The sequence below is a fragment of the Balaenoptera ricei genome, chromosome 3, assembly GCF_028023285.1.
Source record: "Balaenoptera ricei isolate mBalRic1 chromosome 3, mBalRic1.hap2, whole genome shotgun sequence".
In the NCBI taxonomy this organism is placed as follows: Eukaryota; Metazoa; Chordata; class Mammalia; order Artiodactyla; family Balaenopteridae; genus Balaenoptera; species Balaenoptera ricei.
In genome coordinates, this window is record NC_082641.1 from 8,670,229 (window position 1) to 8,687,128 (window position 16,900).

The following is a 16,900-nucleotide window of genomic DNA, read 5'->3' on the forward strand; positions in this document are numbered from 1 at the left end:
GAGTGCTACTGGCATCTAGTGCCCAGAGAACAGGGATGCTGTTAAAAGCCCTACAATCCCCAAAACAAATAGTCATCTGGCCCCAAATGTCAGTATTGCCAAGTTTTGAAACTCGGGGTTAGACCAGTCATGATGCATTGCCTAGAACTGAGTAGTTGCTGCCTTGAATAAAATAGAGGATTCTGTATAGACAGCTCACAGCACTCAACGTGGCAGCAAATGGACTCATTGGCAGGAGCCCAGCCTTTGCACGGCTGGAGCCCTGGGCGAAACAACATGGGGTGGGAGATGAGGATGCCGATCGTCTCTTGGGCAGGTGATGGGTACTTTGGCCTTTCAGAGGTGCTCCGTATTCTCTGAAAGATATAAGTATAATGTGCTAATCATCAGTACTTGCCTTTCATGATTTAATGACTATGCCCAGGCCTTTAATATTACCCTTAATAGTACTTTCTTAAGGAAGTGAATCCCTCATTTATAGCATGACTCAGATTCTTGAGCTGCATTACAGTCAGAACGGCCTCTGTTCTTTACAGTGTTTGTATTTTCCAAGATGATTTTGAAAAGGAAGAGGCGCACTCAACTTTTGACAGCTGTTCCTTTAGTTTTCCATTAGCATTTGAAAAATGTCTCTTTCAAGCAGCGTTCATTAAGATTTTAATTTTTCAGTTTGCTCCTTTTTTAAGTGACGTGCAAGGAATTAAGGTTTAATGTGTCATCTATTTTTTGCAATGACATTTTTACTGCCCCCTTTTCATTTCAGTCCGTTTATAAATTGTACTGTAGCTAATGAGTTCCATCCTGATTTCCAGTTCCCAATAATTACCACTCTTCTAATACGTTAACGTGTCACAGAATTAAGAGCATTACCGGACGAGCTCAGGTGAGCTGGGTCTGCCTCGGCCATGGGGCCACTGAGGGCTATGGGGCAGGGAAGTCGCTGAGACCCCCTGCTGCTCTTATTCGTATTCACCAGCCATCGCATGTCGGACACCCGGGTCTGTGTGGGATGTAAATGCAGAAGCTTCTGCCGGGCCTGGTCCCTGGGTAGACTAGATAATTGTCCTACTTCCCACATTGCTTTGCCAGTGGAAATATGACTAATGGGACTTGAAATCCTGAACAATTTTTAACTGTATATTCGGCTGAGATTGGACCAAGATTAATTGAATAGCAATCCCTGATTAATTTCTATTTTACCACCAAGCTGAAACTTATGAACATTTCATCAAGTTGAGCTGAAGTTTAACTTTGCAATATTAAGAGGAGGCAGTGGCTGGTATGGAGGAGATTTATTAAGGAAGTGACCAGTGTAAGGGAGACCGTGAGGATGTAGGAGATGCAGCCTCTGTCCTCCAGAAAGACAGAACCGATGGGAGATATATATTAAGAGATTTATTTTAGGGAATTGGCTCACGTGATTTGGGGGGTTGGTAAGCCCGGAATCTGTAGGACAGGCCAGCGGGCTGGAGACTTGGGCAGGAGTGGATGCTGCAGTCTTCAGGCTGAATTCTTTCTTCTCCAGGAAACTTCAACTTTTGCTCCTAAGACCCTGGACGAGGCTCACCCACATTTTGGGTGGTAATCTGGACTTAAAGTCAACCAGTTGTGGATGCTACCGCACCTACAAAACACCTTCACGGCGCACCTGGATTAGTGCTGGGTTAAGTCCCTGAGTACTAGACCCTGGCCCTGTTGACATAGAAAAGTGTCACAGAGGAAGAACCCCCCTGCAGGGTGGTGGGAAGTGCAGGCAGCTGAGGGTCAGGACCCAGGTCTGAGCACTTCTCTCTTACCAGCTTCGAGGTCTCCAGCAGTGCCCTCAGCCACTGGGACCACCATCCATTCTGTAACAAACGTTTATTAAATGCATGCCTCCTACCAGCCAGAACTGTATGTGTTAAGGAAGCAAAAATGACTTAAGTTTTTGCTTAAACTGCCTCTGTCCTGGAGAAGCCCACGACCCACGACCAACTAACCACCAGCACGAAGAGTGAAGGACCACACGTTTCCTGTAAGATAAGATCCATAATCATCCCCACAAGAGATCTTGGAGGAAAAAGGGAGATGATAAATAAATAGGACACTGAATGCTTTGCCCGTGAGTTACTGTTAGTATTTTTAGAACATTCTAGTAGCATCTGCCAAGTGTTACAAAGCACCTTTGTGGTCTGATCGTGTCTCCATTGCTGGAAAGCCGTGAAATCTTATTTCTATAAAAAAATTCCACGATTTAGGTGCTGAGTTTAGGGGGTTTTATTTAGGAAAGATAAACCATTAAGTGGAGCACTTAAAGGTTGGTTGTGTTACAATAGTAAACGCAACAGGTGTCGGTCAGGTGTGGGTTCATCCAGGTGGCCCAGCTCCAGGGTAGAGTCTTGTTAGAAGGTTTTGGAAGTTTCGCTTTTGATCCATTTCACTGTCTTTTCGTTTTCTGCCTGTGGAAGGGAGGTCTTATTGCATCCACCCATTCCTGTTTCTACTTTGCGGTTTTCAGGGGCAGATGTCCACGCCAGGGACCCTCACCGCAGGATGTCGTCCCAGGAGTGGGCTACTTACACGGGACGGTTTGAAGCGGTCCACGTCATCCAGAGGCTGCTGGAGCGACCCTGCCCAGAGCAGTTTGGGGAACAGTACAAGCCAGAGCTGCCGCTGGCCCCCGAGGTGGGTCCGAAGCCTGCAGGCTCCAAGAACTGCTTGCAGAGGCTCACTGAGTTTGTGCGGTCCATACTGACCTCCCGCTTGCGCCAAGGCCTGGAGGATGGGGGCGTCCTGGACCACATGGTCAGGATGACCACGAGCCTCTACAGCCCCGCCGTGGCCGTCGTCTGCCAGACCATGTGCCCCGAGAACCCCCCCTGTGTGGGGAAAAGGCGGCTGGCGGTGCAGGAAATCCTGGCGGCACGGGGGGACCTGGACACGCAAGCCCAAGAGAGGGACAAAGCGGAGGGCACCGAGCAGCGATTCCGGACCTCCCAGGCCGCGGGGGTCTCCAGAGAGGCCCCCAGAGCCAGCTCCACGTCTTCCCAGCTGCCAGCTGCCCCGCGGAAGGCCAGCCTCCTGTCCCTGCAGCTGCTGCGGCGGAGCAGCGTGCGGCCGGGCGTGGTCATCCCCAAGGTGCGCGTCAGCAAGGCGCCCGCGCCCACCTTCCAGCCCGAGCGGGCGGCGAAGGGCAGCACCAAGGACAGCGCCCACCTGCAGCTCCCCAAGTGGCGGTACAAGGAGGCCAAGGAGGAAAGAAGGAAGGCGGAAGAAGCAGAGAAGCAGCGACTGGCCACGGCGCAGAAGGAGAAGCGGGCACCGTCCTGGAGGAAAAGGACGTGAGGTGGAGGGGGGGGTGTCTGGCGCGGGGAGGAAGGACGCAGAGCGCGGCCGGGGATGAGATGCTGCCCGGAGCCCCAGAGGAGGTGGCGGGGAGGCCGGGTGGGCTCCTCCCTGGGAAGGAAGCGCCTCCGCCCGGCCCTTGCCTTTTACGCACCACACGTCCCTGTGCCCGCAGGCTCCTTCGGGCCCGAGAAAACGTTTGTGTTTGTTCAGGCTGCACCCAAGAGTGAATTGGGCATAGCACTAATCGATTTGCCTAAAACCAATTCCCCTAGCAGTCAGTACACTTAGTGGGCGTTTTACCTAAAAGTTTATCTTTAGAACCTCAGTTAAGAAATTTCAGAAGGGCATTTTCTGTATAATTTTGTATTTTTAATCACAGTCAGATGTGCAGCACTTTACCAGCCCCAGACAGAGATGGGGCTCTTTGTACTTAGGATGGTTTTAATGCATTTGTCTGAAGACCCTTTGTTTAAAGTACCGTTTCTAGCAATAATTACTTGTGATATCCCTATGATTTCACACAGAATTTGTGGCATTCTCCCCCCTTTTGCTGTTTGTTTGGGTCTTTGCCTTTCCATCTCATGTGGGTGCCCATGAGCACCGCATGTTCTTAATTGGATTAAGTGATGCAGAATATTTCTTTCCATTTGATGGAGGCATTTACTTTACAGCAAACTGATCAAGTAAGATAGAGGAATCAGATTTCCTTGTACATCCAGTGCTAAAAAATGATGAAAACCCGGTTGTCAAAGTAGGAGACTGCATAGAGAAGCACGTATTTATTGCTAGAACTAAACTCATTTTAAGCAAGGGATTTTAGATAAACTGTATACAAAGTCTTGGACATATTCAAAAATAGATATTGACATAAAAAAATGTATTTAAGAAAATAGGGGCAAATTTAATAATTATTACTGGAAACAAAAGTAAGTTATGTGCTCTTAGATAAATTGAATTCAGATATCCTTAAAATGTAAAAAAGATGCAAAAAGCATAAGGAACCCACAGTTCTGCAGACTGCTGAAATGGGGGCAGGTGTAAATTTTTAGAGAAATAGGGATTAGAATTGAATATTAAGCAAACGTGTTTTAGGCAAGTTTGCCTGGAGTGAGCTGGGTTGCTTCCTCCTCCTGACTCAATTCCAAGGAATCCCTGGTGTGGAATTACTTTCTTTTTTCCTTTGATGACTTCCCCTGATGTTCAGTTCACCCTCATGGCGACTTTGTTGACTTTCCAAGATGTCGGGACTTGTATGTGCACATGTATGTGATTTGCCCCGGGCCCTGAGCTCTCCGAGGGAGTTATCTCCAAAGCACTGAGAAATTCTAATGAATCTCTGGCCATCTGGGTTGCAGAGTCTCTCTCACGTATGCACTACCAACAGCACTTTATTTAAATATTATCCTGTTCAGAAGCCATAGATTTAAAATATTACAGACCAGTTTGGAAGCTCTTTATTATAACCCTAGATTCGCAGGGGAAATCGCACTCCCTGGCTATGCGGTAACGAACACCTGTCTGTCTCATTATGTGGGCGGGGTAGCGCCGGCTCCCCCTCTTCCCCCCCATCCTTCAGAATTGAGCATCTCACACTCACCTTCCCCAGAATCTCAATAAACAGACCATCAGGCTGCACCCAGACTGGTGGGAGACGGGCGTGACGATAATACAGCTCTTAAAGTCAGATTTTAGTGAGTTCCTCCCTCATCCCAGAAGGGCGCAAGAAGAATGGCACAGAGGTCTGGACCCACTTTGAGCATCACTGATATAGTTGGCTGTTGGGTCACTTTCGTGCCTAAGAGTTGAGGTTGGCCAAGTCCCCTTGGATGAGATGAAGGCTGGTCCCCGAGGTGGAGAGAAACACCCGTTTCCCTGACAGTCCAATCCATATCCTTTGAGATCATTTTTGTGTTTATGTATTTTCGTTGCTTTGAATGGTTGGCTGCATTTTTCTCACCAAGGGGTCAGCCCTCCTCCCTCCCCTCCAGTGTTGGTTAGGGATGGGGCACTGATGAGCAATGTCCCCCACCCCAGCTCTGTCACCATATACATTCCCTGCTGACCCCTTTGCCTCCTTTTTTCCTTATTTGCTTTTTCTTTGTTTTGCCTGTTTCCTGCTCCAGATTTAGCTAAATGCCTTGATCATCCCTGGCCCCACTACTCTGAGATCTAAAAAGGGTGGAAGAGCAAGGCAGTGCTGAGAGATCAACAGTGTCCCTGTGGAATTATCATGTCGTGCCCTCCAAACACCCAAGAGTGAATGAACGGCAGATTCCGCCAGCTGCTTCCGTGCAGAATGTTGGCACACCTCCCCCACCTCCACCCCACACTTTCCCCCTTTTTTCTCTTTCGGGAGGGAGACTTGGTTTGCTCTCCTAACAGGTGATAGCACCGCCCTGCGCCCTGCCGTACAGAGCAGGCGGGATCCGGTGTCTGCTTGCGCTCCTGATGTCTATTAACTGTAAATAGTGAATCTCAACTTGACAGGTACCCTCTCAGGGATTTATATATAAATGCAGTTAGGGGAAAAGCTGAAGTCTATTTTAATACTTTTTAGCATCTGAGTGCGTTATGATTAAACTAGATAGAAGAAATATTTCTAAGACAATGTCAGTGCTGCTGTTTTCTGGGGAGAGGCCTGGGAATCACCCCTCGTGTTGAGATTTCTTGATTAGTAGAAACTCGGGACTCTGGCAGCTGAAATGGCTTTGGAGTGGATGTGAAGTCACTTCAGTGCCTCTCGGTTGCCTCTTGTGGATGTGAACCCTTGTATCAAAAAAAAAAAAAAAAAAAATCAGCCTTTATGTACGTAGAGACGGCTGTGACAGCAAAGACGGACCATTCATCGCTTTCACCTCTACAGCTGCTTCCTCCCCATCTGATCCAGGGGTGTGTGGTGTGACGGTGACAGTGTTTTCTATCTGCTTATGTGAATCGTGTTCTACAGTCAGCCGAGCGCCAAGCTCACCGCTGGGAGCGGGGAGGGCAAAGCTGGAATGACCGCGGTGTTCAGAGACTTCGCGTGTCTTTGGCTACCTTTGAGAAATGCAACACATGACACTGTGGACCTTCGTGACTTTTTCTGCAGCACCTCCCCACGAGCTCCTGGTGGCACTAGAGGCCTCAGAAATAGGGTCGGAAATTGCAGTAGTTCGTCATCTCAACTTCGGGCACTCCTGCTACTCGCTCAGTCTGCAGTGGAGGACAGAGTTCGTGATGTCAGTTGGCAAGTGGGATTTGTGGATGCAGGGTGGCCAGGGCAGGCCGCCTCTGCCCGCTTCCCTCCGTGCTGTGGGCGACCAGGTCTCTGGAAGGCCACTGGGTGGAGATGAGGCTGTGAAACAATCCCGTGAGGTGGGCCACACCCCACTCCTGAACTGGACGCAAAGCCTGCTGTCTCCAGGGAAGAATCATGGGTACCGAGTTACTGTGAAGAAAGGCACCCCTGAGGGGTCAGTAAACGAGCTAAGACTAAGAAGTAGGGACGATCTGACTCTTGCAGCCTCTGGCAGGATCACTGTATTCCCCGCTCATCCACGCTGCGTTAAGGCGCAGACTGTCTTTTCATCATTCACTGGAGCTTGCTCCGCGAAAGGAGTCCTAGCCCTGACGGATGTCAGGTGCAGTGCTTACGTAACCCCAGGTTCACCTGGAGACCTGTGCTCGCTCATTTCCCATCCTGATACAATGCAGGTACTCGCTGCAGTGCTAAGATTATCAGGAACTATTTTAAGCTGCTAGTTGAAATCCGTCTTTTATAGGATGAAGTGCTGACACTTTTTCTTTTTCACAGTATTTGGGGAAATCCTAACGCGCTACCCAAGTATTCCCTCGCGAGCCTTTCCGTCCCACGTGGGTAACTGTTTGGATTCTGCATTCGGCTGTGGGTGCCCGGCTCACAGGATCCCTCAGGGCTCTGGTCTGCGTGTCTGGTTTCCTCGGCGGCAGGCTCACGCTGGGCCCCTTTCAGCCGGGCCTGGCGGACCATGGTCTTCTGGGGAAGGAATGGCAGAAGACCCATCACGCCTGCTCCTCATAAAACAACAAAGTCCCATTTGCAACAACAGCTGGCATTGGGCACATAATCACGGCAGCGGGAGGGAGGGCTGTTGCCACGAAGAACTTACAGCAAACCAGCTCTTCCTGCAAACGCTGGTTGCCGCCCTCTCCATGCATTTAGACTTTGTTTCAGATGTCCGTGTGACGCTTGAATCAGCTACTTGTGGCTGTGCCCTTGAATCCACATGTTTCTTCATTAACATTTAAAATAAGTGGCTAAAAAAATTCCTCTGGAGGTTTTTTTATTTTAAAGAAATAGAAAAAAACAAAAAACCACCACTGCCTGGTTTGATGTAGCTCATTTTTGAGGGACTCAGTTGAATGCCAGGGCTGCGTGCAAAGTCTCTCCTTCCCCTGACCCAGCCTGAACTAAGGCTCATGTGAAAGGCACAGCCCTGCGGTGCTCTGATGGCCCTCAGCTGCAAGTGGAGGTGTGTGATGTGATGTGAGTGCACGCACACACACACAGGAAGGAGTCCGGGCTTTGTGCTCACAGACAGGACTGCCATTGTGGCTCTCAGGTAACGTCTGGTGTGACCTGATTGGATGGCATGTAGTGGAGGGTGGGACAGCCCAAGACCCCCGCTGGGAGGACTCCAGTGTGTCCACTGCGGCACAGGACACAGCCAGTGTGTCATAACGCAGGTCTTGTCGAAAGGTGGTGTTGGCCTGGGCGGCTCATGTAGGAGCTCCTGGGCGAGGTTGTGTAGCCGGGCCTGGGCCGTCGCTCTGCTGTTGGCTGCCTCCTTGGCATGGAGGGGCAGAATCCAGAGGGGATGCCTGGGGAGCTGCACCAGCCATTCACCCCATGGCACCAGGCTAACCACAGAATCAGCGTCTTACCCTGCGGAGGCACTGAGATCTTCCCAAGTCTGCCCAAGTATCAGTACTCTAATTAATCAACGCTAACACTGTTTGGTTTTTGAGAGAATCATTTCATCATAATGGGACACCTTTATATTGTTTTTGAAGAACATGAAGACGAGAAACAAAATGAAGCCAGCGGTTGCAGGCACGGCAGTGGCCTGTGTTCATTCGATGCTTTATGAAATTTTGGGAGGTCGCATTGAAGCACTTTAACACCAGTTTTTGAGCAGAAGTTCTAGAAGCTGGTTTGGAACCTCACAGCTCTGTCAAACAGGATGAAAACCAGGAAAGGATGCTATAAACCTGGCCATGTTACCAGCAACCCTGTGAGCCTCTCGGCCATGCTAAGGAATTTGAATACTAGACCCCATTCAAACAAACAGGCAAAGCTAATCTCATTGGAATTCTTTTCATTCAAATCCTTGTTCTGCCTCACATGTATTGGGTGTCTGAGAATGTGTGTTTTTAACAAGGGTGACTAAGAATTGTATGGACTCTGCACAGGTGCCAGGTTTCAGGTTATGTCATGTTGGTATAAGCTTTGTTTTCTGAATGTAAAACTATTTTCATTGTCATTTCTAAAAATCCCGTAGATTTCCGGATATTGTAAAAATGTTGAATAAGGATATAGGTGTGTAAATTTCATAGTGTTTTATTTTGAGGTGAGAGTTTTGTTACAGTTTATAAAAGATATTTTTCTATTTAGACCTCAGGGCTATTTGGGGACCTACAAATAAATGTGACCCCAGCAGTTTCAATTCTTGATATCCAAACGGTTAATAATCATCTTTAAGTTAAATAGGATATATTATTCAGCAGAAAGAACGTGTCTTTCCCTTTTAGCTTCTCTTTTAACAAACTCTGTATCTAAAGTTTAAAACGTGTAGCAAAAAGGATGTGGGTCATGTAAAAATGTGGGGAAATTGTGGCTACGGAATTTAAAATCACTTGTGAAATAAAGTCTTATGGTACAACGGTGTGATACTTGGATAAACCTAAGTGTGTGTACATTAGAAAATGATACAACGATACCAGTGTTTTAAATGTTACTTATTTTGATCGAAATAGGCGTGCACTTCCTTCATCTGACATGCTTTTATTTTTCACGTTTCAAAAGTAAGACTTTTAAATTCATGAGCTATCTGCGAATACCTCTGCACGTGTTAAAATAATCTTTTTACATTCTGCCTCTTCTCAGAAGTACCCACTGGTAGGGAGGCATCCTTCAGCTGTGTTTCTGTGGATTTATTTACCTGTGTATACAGAAACAAATTTAGTTTTGTTATTTATTTATTATTATTATATAATATGTTATGTATTATATAATATAATATACATTATATAATATAATTTTTTTGCCTTGTTAATCTCTGTCATTTTTTTTTAAACATCTTTATTGGAGTATAATTGCTTTACAATGGTGTGTTAGTTTCTGCTTTATAACAAAGTGAATCAGTTATACATATACGTATGTTCCCATATCTCTTCCCTCTTGCATCTCCCTCCCTCCCACCCTCCCTATCCCACCCCTCTAGGTGGTCACAAAGCACAGAGCTGATCTCCCTGTGCTATGCGGTTGCTTCCCACTAGCTAGCTATTTTACTATAATTTATTTTTGTTCGTTTAGTTTATTTTTTATTAGTTGATTTACAATGTTGCATTAGTTTCAGGTGTACAGCAAAGTGATTCAGATATAGATACACTTTTTCAGTATAAAGTATATATATATATACTTTTTCAGATTCTTCTCCATTATAGGTTATTACAAGATACTAAGTATAGTTCCCTGTGCTATACAGTAGGTCCTTGTTGTTCATCTGTTTTAAATGTAGTAGTGTGTATCCGTTAATCCCAAGCTTCTAATTTCTCTCTCTGCCCCTTTCCCTTTAGTAATCATAAGTTTGTCTTCCATGTCTGTGGGTCTATTTCTGTTCTGTAAATAAGTTCATTTGTATCATTTTTTTTAGGTTCCACATATAAGTGATATCATGATATTTGTCATTTCTCTGTTTGACATAGAAATATATTTTTAATGTTTTCTCCCCTTCGCGTGATGTACAGGTAAGATAGTGTGGTATATACAGTTTCACCCAGTGTTCTTGTTGATTGCTGTGTGGTATTCCTCAGGAGAGCTGCACTGTGGTACATTTAACCATGACCTCATGATGGACTATTACAGTATTTTCAGTTCTTACCACTTGTAAGTAATGAAGAGCCTTCATCTGACTTACCTATTTGTATACACAAGTGAATGTTTCTCTAAGACAAGCGTGTAGAAGTGGGACTTGCCAGGTAGAAGGGAAGATGAATTTTATTTCAGTAGTCACTGCTGTGTTGCCCTTTTCAAAGCCTGATGAATATTCACCTGTCGGCAATGGACAAAAGAGGCCCCTTTCCTGAAAAGATGAATTGTGTATGAATGTCTTTTTAAAAAGTAGCTACAAATCATTAGATAAAACTATAGAAGAAAAATGTTGATTTGGGGTAGGAAAGGCCTTCTTAAATAAGAAATGCAAATATAAACTAAAAAGTTTGGCAAGTTTGACTAAATCAAAATTTAAGACTTTTACACAAGATACCTTAAAGGTAAGTGATAAAATGGGAGAAAAAAAAATGACGTGCTGCAGCAGCACTTGCTGTTTGCCAGTCTGATGGTTAAGAAATTGTATCTCATTTTAATTGCCCCAGTTACTGGTGAAGTAGAGCATCTTTTCATGTGTCTTTTGACCATTTTTATTTCCTGTTTTAAAATTTTCTTATATATATCTGTTTCTCATTTTAAAAAAAATTACCCTTTGGTGTCATTTTTGCTGATTTATAGGAGTTTGCTATAAATTTTGAGTCAGTTCTTTGACACATACGTCATTTTTTTCTCCCATTTTATCACTTACCTTTAAGGTATCTTGTGTAAAAGTCTTAAATTTTGATTTAGTCAAACTTGCCAAACTTTTTAGTTTATATTTGCATTTCTTATTTAAGAAGGCCTTTCCTGCCCCAAATCAACATTTTTCTTCTATAGTTTTATCTAATGATTTGTAGCTACTTTTTAAAAAGACATTCATACACAATTCATCTTTTCAGTAAGTTTAGATGGGACTGAAGTCAAACAGCTCCTATTTATTTGGGAAGTTCTATTCAGCAACTGAAAAATCTGAAGTCTGACACGTTAAAAACCATAATTTTAGTCATTAAATTCTACTCATCCAGAATCATAATTATTAAGGAAGGACCTACATAGGAAGTCAAATTTTAAATAAAGTTTTGTTCTAGGCCAAGATTGTTATTGGAGATTATTTGTATTTATTTTTGTGAAAGACAAATGACGTGAAGGTAATATACAAGGAACTGTCCTTATTAGAAAACCTGAGAACTAGGGACGTCCCTGTCGGTCCAGTGGTTAGGACTCTGCACTTCCACAGCAGGGGCCCAGGTTCGATCCCTGGTCGGGGAACTAAGATCCTGCAATCCAAGAGGCGCGGCCAAAAAAGGAAAGAAAATCTGAGAACTGACATGAAAAGTGAGGGAGGTGGTCTTTATTCCCCCGACTGAACCTGCGTCGAGCGCCCTGAGGCTCTAAGGAGCACAGATGGACGGATGCTCTTCCCGTCCGGCGGCCCGGCCCCAAGAGCAGTGCATCTGTGCTGGGCAGTTGTGCGGTCAAGAACGTTGCCCCTTGAGGACCTCGAGGGCTTCTGCAAGCAGCCCTTCACGTGATCACTGGCTCCCAGCAGGTCACTCCGGCTGTCTCCCTTGATGATAGCCTGGCTGGCTTCCAGCCAGGGACGTGAAAGGTGATCCGAAAACCCCCAGTCTGCCGACAAAAGCAACTTTGATGTGCAGATTGCTCAGGTAAATTGTTAGCTCAACCGCAGCTCCCAGTGCCAGGGGGCCACTGCCCCTGCAGCAGGGACAGCCGATCTCAAGCATGGGCCAGCCACCCTGCCCACTCGACATCCTCTGCCTGCTCATCCCGCCCAAGCTCATTACTGCTCTCACTTAAAAACCCCCAAACCTAACAAGATGTTAATACATTTTCCTGGATAAAAGAAATTGTAAGTATATAAATGAAACTCAAATCCACCTTGCTATTTCAAAAGCATGACACAAAATCAAGAAGTCAGGTAGCTGCAAGGATATGACATCAATTTTTCATGAGCTCTTAGAAGCGCTATTAGGGCCAAGAGCTGAGTTGAGAAGCTGGACCAGGAGGGCCCCTCTCTGGACCATCAGACAAGAGGGTTCGGGAACACGGGTTGTGATGGGGAAGTTGTCACCCTACAGTGAGAAAGGTTGCAGAATGTCCCCGCTCCCCGGCAAAGGAGTCCCTTAGCCATCCCATGGCCCCTTCACGCCCTGCCCCTGGGGGTCGGGGGACCAGCTTTTACCTTCTAACCTGAGTAATCATTGAAAGGTGCAGACTCGATGTCCTTCCTGACCAAACTCCATTGGAACGGGCTTCCCTGGGTTGAAGGGCCTGATGCCCTCTGCAGGGTGAAAGGTCATAGGTTGGGGGTCGAAGAAGCCACCCCTGCCTGCCTTCCCTCCCACTGCTGTGCAGGCGCTGGGCCCATCCTGAGCCCCAGCCTGTGGTTCTCTAACTCTACACCTTCCTGGTCCTGGACTCTGGCCAGGTGACTCGAGAGAGATTTGGGCAACCCTCGTGTTCCCCCTGTGCTGGCAGGTGGCCCTCTGCGGTTGCGTAAAGCAATGGTGCTTGAAGGGCTGGGGTTCCCTGGACAGACAGCACCAACACCACCTGGAAAATTTTCAGAAATACACCTTCTCAGGCCGAACCTGTATTGGTTTCGTGTGATTGCTGCGACAAATCACCTGGATGGCTTCGAGCAACTGACATGTATGCCCTCGCAGTTCGGGAGGCCAGGTGTTTGAAATCGCTGTGTCAGCGGGGCCACGCTCCCTCTGAAGCCTCCAGGGGAAGATGCTTCCTCACCTCTTCTGGCTCCTGGCGGTTGCCAGCAATCCTTGGCGTTCCTTGGCTTGTGGCAGCCTCCGCCTGCCTCCGTCACCACACGGCCGGCTTCTTTCTGTGTGCCTGTGTCCACACTTCCCACTTTTTATAAGGCCACCCGTCACTGGATTAGCGCCCACCCGTCACTGGATTAGCACCCACCCGTCACTGGATTAGCACCCGCCCACCTTAACAGAGTATGGCCTTGTTCTAACTTAATTACATATGCAAAGACCCTGTTTCCAAATAAGGTCACATTCACAGGGACTTAGAGTAAAACCTTTCGGGGGGACACAATTCCACCTACACCACCACCCAAGCTACTGAGCCAGAGACGCTGCGAGTCTGGGAGTGCACCCTCCCTAACTCTGCACGCCCGCCGGGCTCCCACCCAACACTCACGCTCTCTCCCACCTTGCTGACCACGGGGGTCATGTCATTACCATCCCTTCCCCCCAACCCAGTCCCCACCCTACCCCTGAGGGCTAGAAGCCGGTTCCATCCTGGGGACCCTTCTCTGCCCCCCCTGCCTGGGCCATCTCAACAGCTCATGGCTTTAAATGCCAGCTAGAGGCTGCCGACCTTCAGCTGTGCCCTTGACCACCACCTCTAGGCCAGGGGCCCACAGCCCACAGTTCAAATCCAGCCACTGCCTGTTTCTGTCAATGCAATTGTATCGAAACACAGCCCTGCTCGCCCAATGACATATTGTCTATGGTGGTTTTCACTCTCCAAGGGCACAGTGGAGTAGCTGTAACGGAGGCCGTATGCTCACAAAGCCTAAAGTGCTGACTGTCTGAACCTGTGCAGAGAAGGCTTGCTGACACCTGCCTGGGCACCAGTCCCACACGTGGTGGATGCTTCCATCTGGTGTGGAGTGGGCACTGAAGGCCTAATGTGCCCAGACAGCTCTTTTTTTATTTTCTTTTTTAATAATTGAGATATAATGGACATAAAACATTATATTGGTTTCAGGTGTACAACATAATGATTTGCTGTTTGTAGGTATTGCAAAACCATGGCCACAACGTCTAGCTCACATCCATCCCTACACATTGTTATAGTGTTTTTTCTTGTGATGAGAATTTTTAAGATCTACTCTCTTTAGCAACTTTCAAATACACAGCACAGGATTATTAACTATAGTCCCCATGCTGTCCGTTACATACCATGACTTATTATTTTATAATGGGAAGTGTGTGGCTTTGGACCCCTTCACCTGTTTCACGCCCCGCTCCACGTCCTGCCTCTGGTCACCACCAGTCTGTTCTCTATACCCGTGAGCTGGGTTTTTTGCTCTCCATTTGTTTTCTTAGATTCCTCATACAAGTGAGATTAGACAGTATTCGTTTCTCTCTGACTTACTTCGTTTAGCGTAATGGGTGGGACTCCCAGGTGAGTGAGGGGAGCTCTGAACACTGCCCCTTCCCCCGCCCCATCTCTGCACCCACCCCGTCGCTTCCCATCGGCTCTGAGAGCTCCTCGACTTTACAGAGGCCACACCCATGACCTGCCAAGCCTTTCCATCCTGAGACTGAAAGTACGGTTACAGCTGGTTCCTGCACCAAATGTACTTAGTGTCCTCCAGACCAAAGCCCCTACGCCCCACGGAGGCAGGACCAGAGAGAGAAGAGCCTCACTTCACTCTCCGTTTCCGCCCCGGGACAGCCTTGAGGGCTGAGGCTGAGCCTCCATCCACGGGTCATCCAGGGTATCGAGGGCCTCCCCATCTGGGCTGTGCCGCCTTCTGAGCTGCTCTCTGTGCGTCTCTGGAGGTCATTCCTGGGGCCCGAGCTCTGTCGCTGGGAGATGAGCAGGGGCTGGAGGAAGCTTGAAACACACCTGGGGCAGCCGTCCGGCCCTCACTTCATCTGCCCGGGAGTCACGGAACTGAACGGCCATCAGCTGCTTCCCACTGGCAGCGGGGGTGGTGGTGGCCATCCTGCTACCAGGTGCCTCTCGGGACGTTGCTGATTAGATCCTGTCGATGAGGGCGCTGGTGTTTAACTAGGAGAACGTTAAGTGACAGTGGAAACGAGCTAGATCGGCTCGGTAGAAGCAGCAATGTGGAAAATACTCTGCGCTATCAGACTCAGCCTGTCTCTCCTCCCAGAAAAGCATACGGGGAAGAAGATGCTCCACTTGCTTAATTAAACCAAATGACAGTAGGCATATTCAAAGCTGTGTGGGGAAGGGTCTCTGGAGACTGACAGACAAAGGTCTGGTCCTGGCTTTGCTACATGTTTTCTTTGTGATCCTGGCAGGGTAGTCATTTCCTTACAGAAGAATGGGTCTCTGTGTGAATGCTACACACCCTGCCTGGTGCCCGTCCTGGGCACAGGGATGCTGGGGGCCACTCTGAGCACAGACTCCGTGCTCATGACCTTGATTGTCAGTCCTCTAGGGTTCTCCATCTCTTCTCTGCCTCCATGCCCAGCAGGTGATCAGGAATGTCTCTCAAGAGCCCCAGTGACTCCCTACGGAAGGTAGATCAGCGTAATATGGCTGGCAGTGGGGATGAGGCGAGATGCGTGTTTGAAAGCCCCTCTGAGTGCTAGTATCCTCCGCAGGGAGAATCAGGCCAGAGCCCTTCAGCCCCAGACCCTGTGTGAGCCCCAGTTCTGGCGAGGTGCCTCAGACCACACATGGTCTCCGAGCACGTGGAGAGGTGATCTCAGCTCACACTGCAATCGTGGTCTTGTGGACTCTGACTTGTGATTGACTTAGTTGCTGTGGTGTCCTCAGTGCCCAGAACAGTGTCCCAGACTGTCTGGGTCAAGATCTTTCCAACCACGGTGAGAAGGAAGAAGGGTAGCCCCAAGGATATATAATGGATTTCTCCCCAGAGCATAAGTGAAGCCTGGCTAAGAGGTCCATCCTCAGGAGGAGAACTTAGAGCTGGATTTCCATGCAGTGAAAGTGAAATCTAGTCTTTCAAGATATTTACCCTTTCCTAATCTGGCCCAGTGAAGACCTTCAAGAAGAATGGGTTTCAAATTTCTCCTAGGGTTACCCATCCTGAGAGCAGCACCTAGACGTCTCTGAGGTGCCAATCAGGGTTTGACAACCAGAGCACCTTACTGTTCCTCCAACTCTAGGGGCTCTACTGTCACCTGGGGTGACATTTGCTGGTTGATGGGAACTGTATAAGCAGAGGGACTTCTGAACTCTTCTGTAAGGAGACAGAGAACACCAGAGATGGCCTGGTGGTCAGAGGGTGGCGATGGAAATTAGATGGGTGGGGGATGGATTAAGTGTGGAAATGACAATGGAGTGTTCTGGTCTTTAAAGATTGGTGGTGGAAAGCATAGAAGTTGGTGTCAGATTGATCTTAGCTTTGCCATCTACTACTTATATAAATTATTTTTACCACACTAGGCCTTAGTTTCCTCATCTGTATAATAGCAATAATAACAATGTCTACTAAGTAGAGTTGCTATGAGTTCCTGGTACATAGTAAGTGCTCAATAAGGTGAGAAGGATGGCAGTGGTGGTGATGATAGTGATCATGATGGTGGTGATATGATGATGTTGGTGGTAATGATGATGGTGATAGTGGTGTTGGTGATGATGATGGTGGTGGTGATGATGGTGGAGGTGGTGAAAGTGATGAGGATTATGATGATGACAGTGATGATGATGATGGTGGTGGTGATAGTGATGATGACGTTGGTGGTC

At 47.6% G+C, this 16,900-nt stretch overlaps 1 protein-coding gene across 1 annotated transcript in view; it reads left to right on the plus strand.

The window, feature by feature from the left end:
* Positions 1-9,620, plus strand: part of ANKRD33B (ankyrin repeat domain 33B) — an 86,313-nt gene extending 76,693 nt beyond the window's left edge. The window contains exons 4-5 of the mRNA XM_059916111.1: positions 2,498-3,325; positions 5,451-9,620. Coding sequence (XP_059772094.1) covers positions 2,498-3,324 — 827 coding nt within the window. The 3' untranslated portion in view covers position 3,325; positions 5,451-9,620. The remainder of the gene's footprint in view (positions 1-2,497; positions 3,326-5,450) is intronic.
* The last annotated feature ends 7,280 nt before the right edge of the window (positions 9,621-16,900 follow it).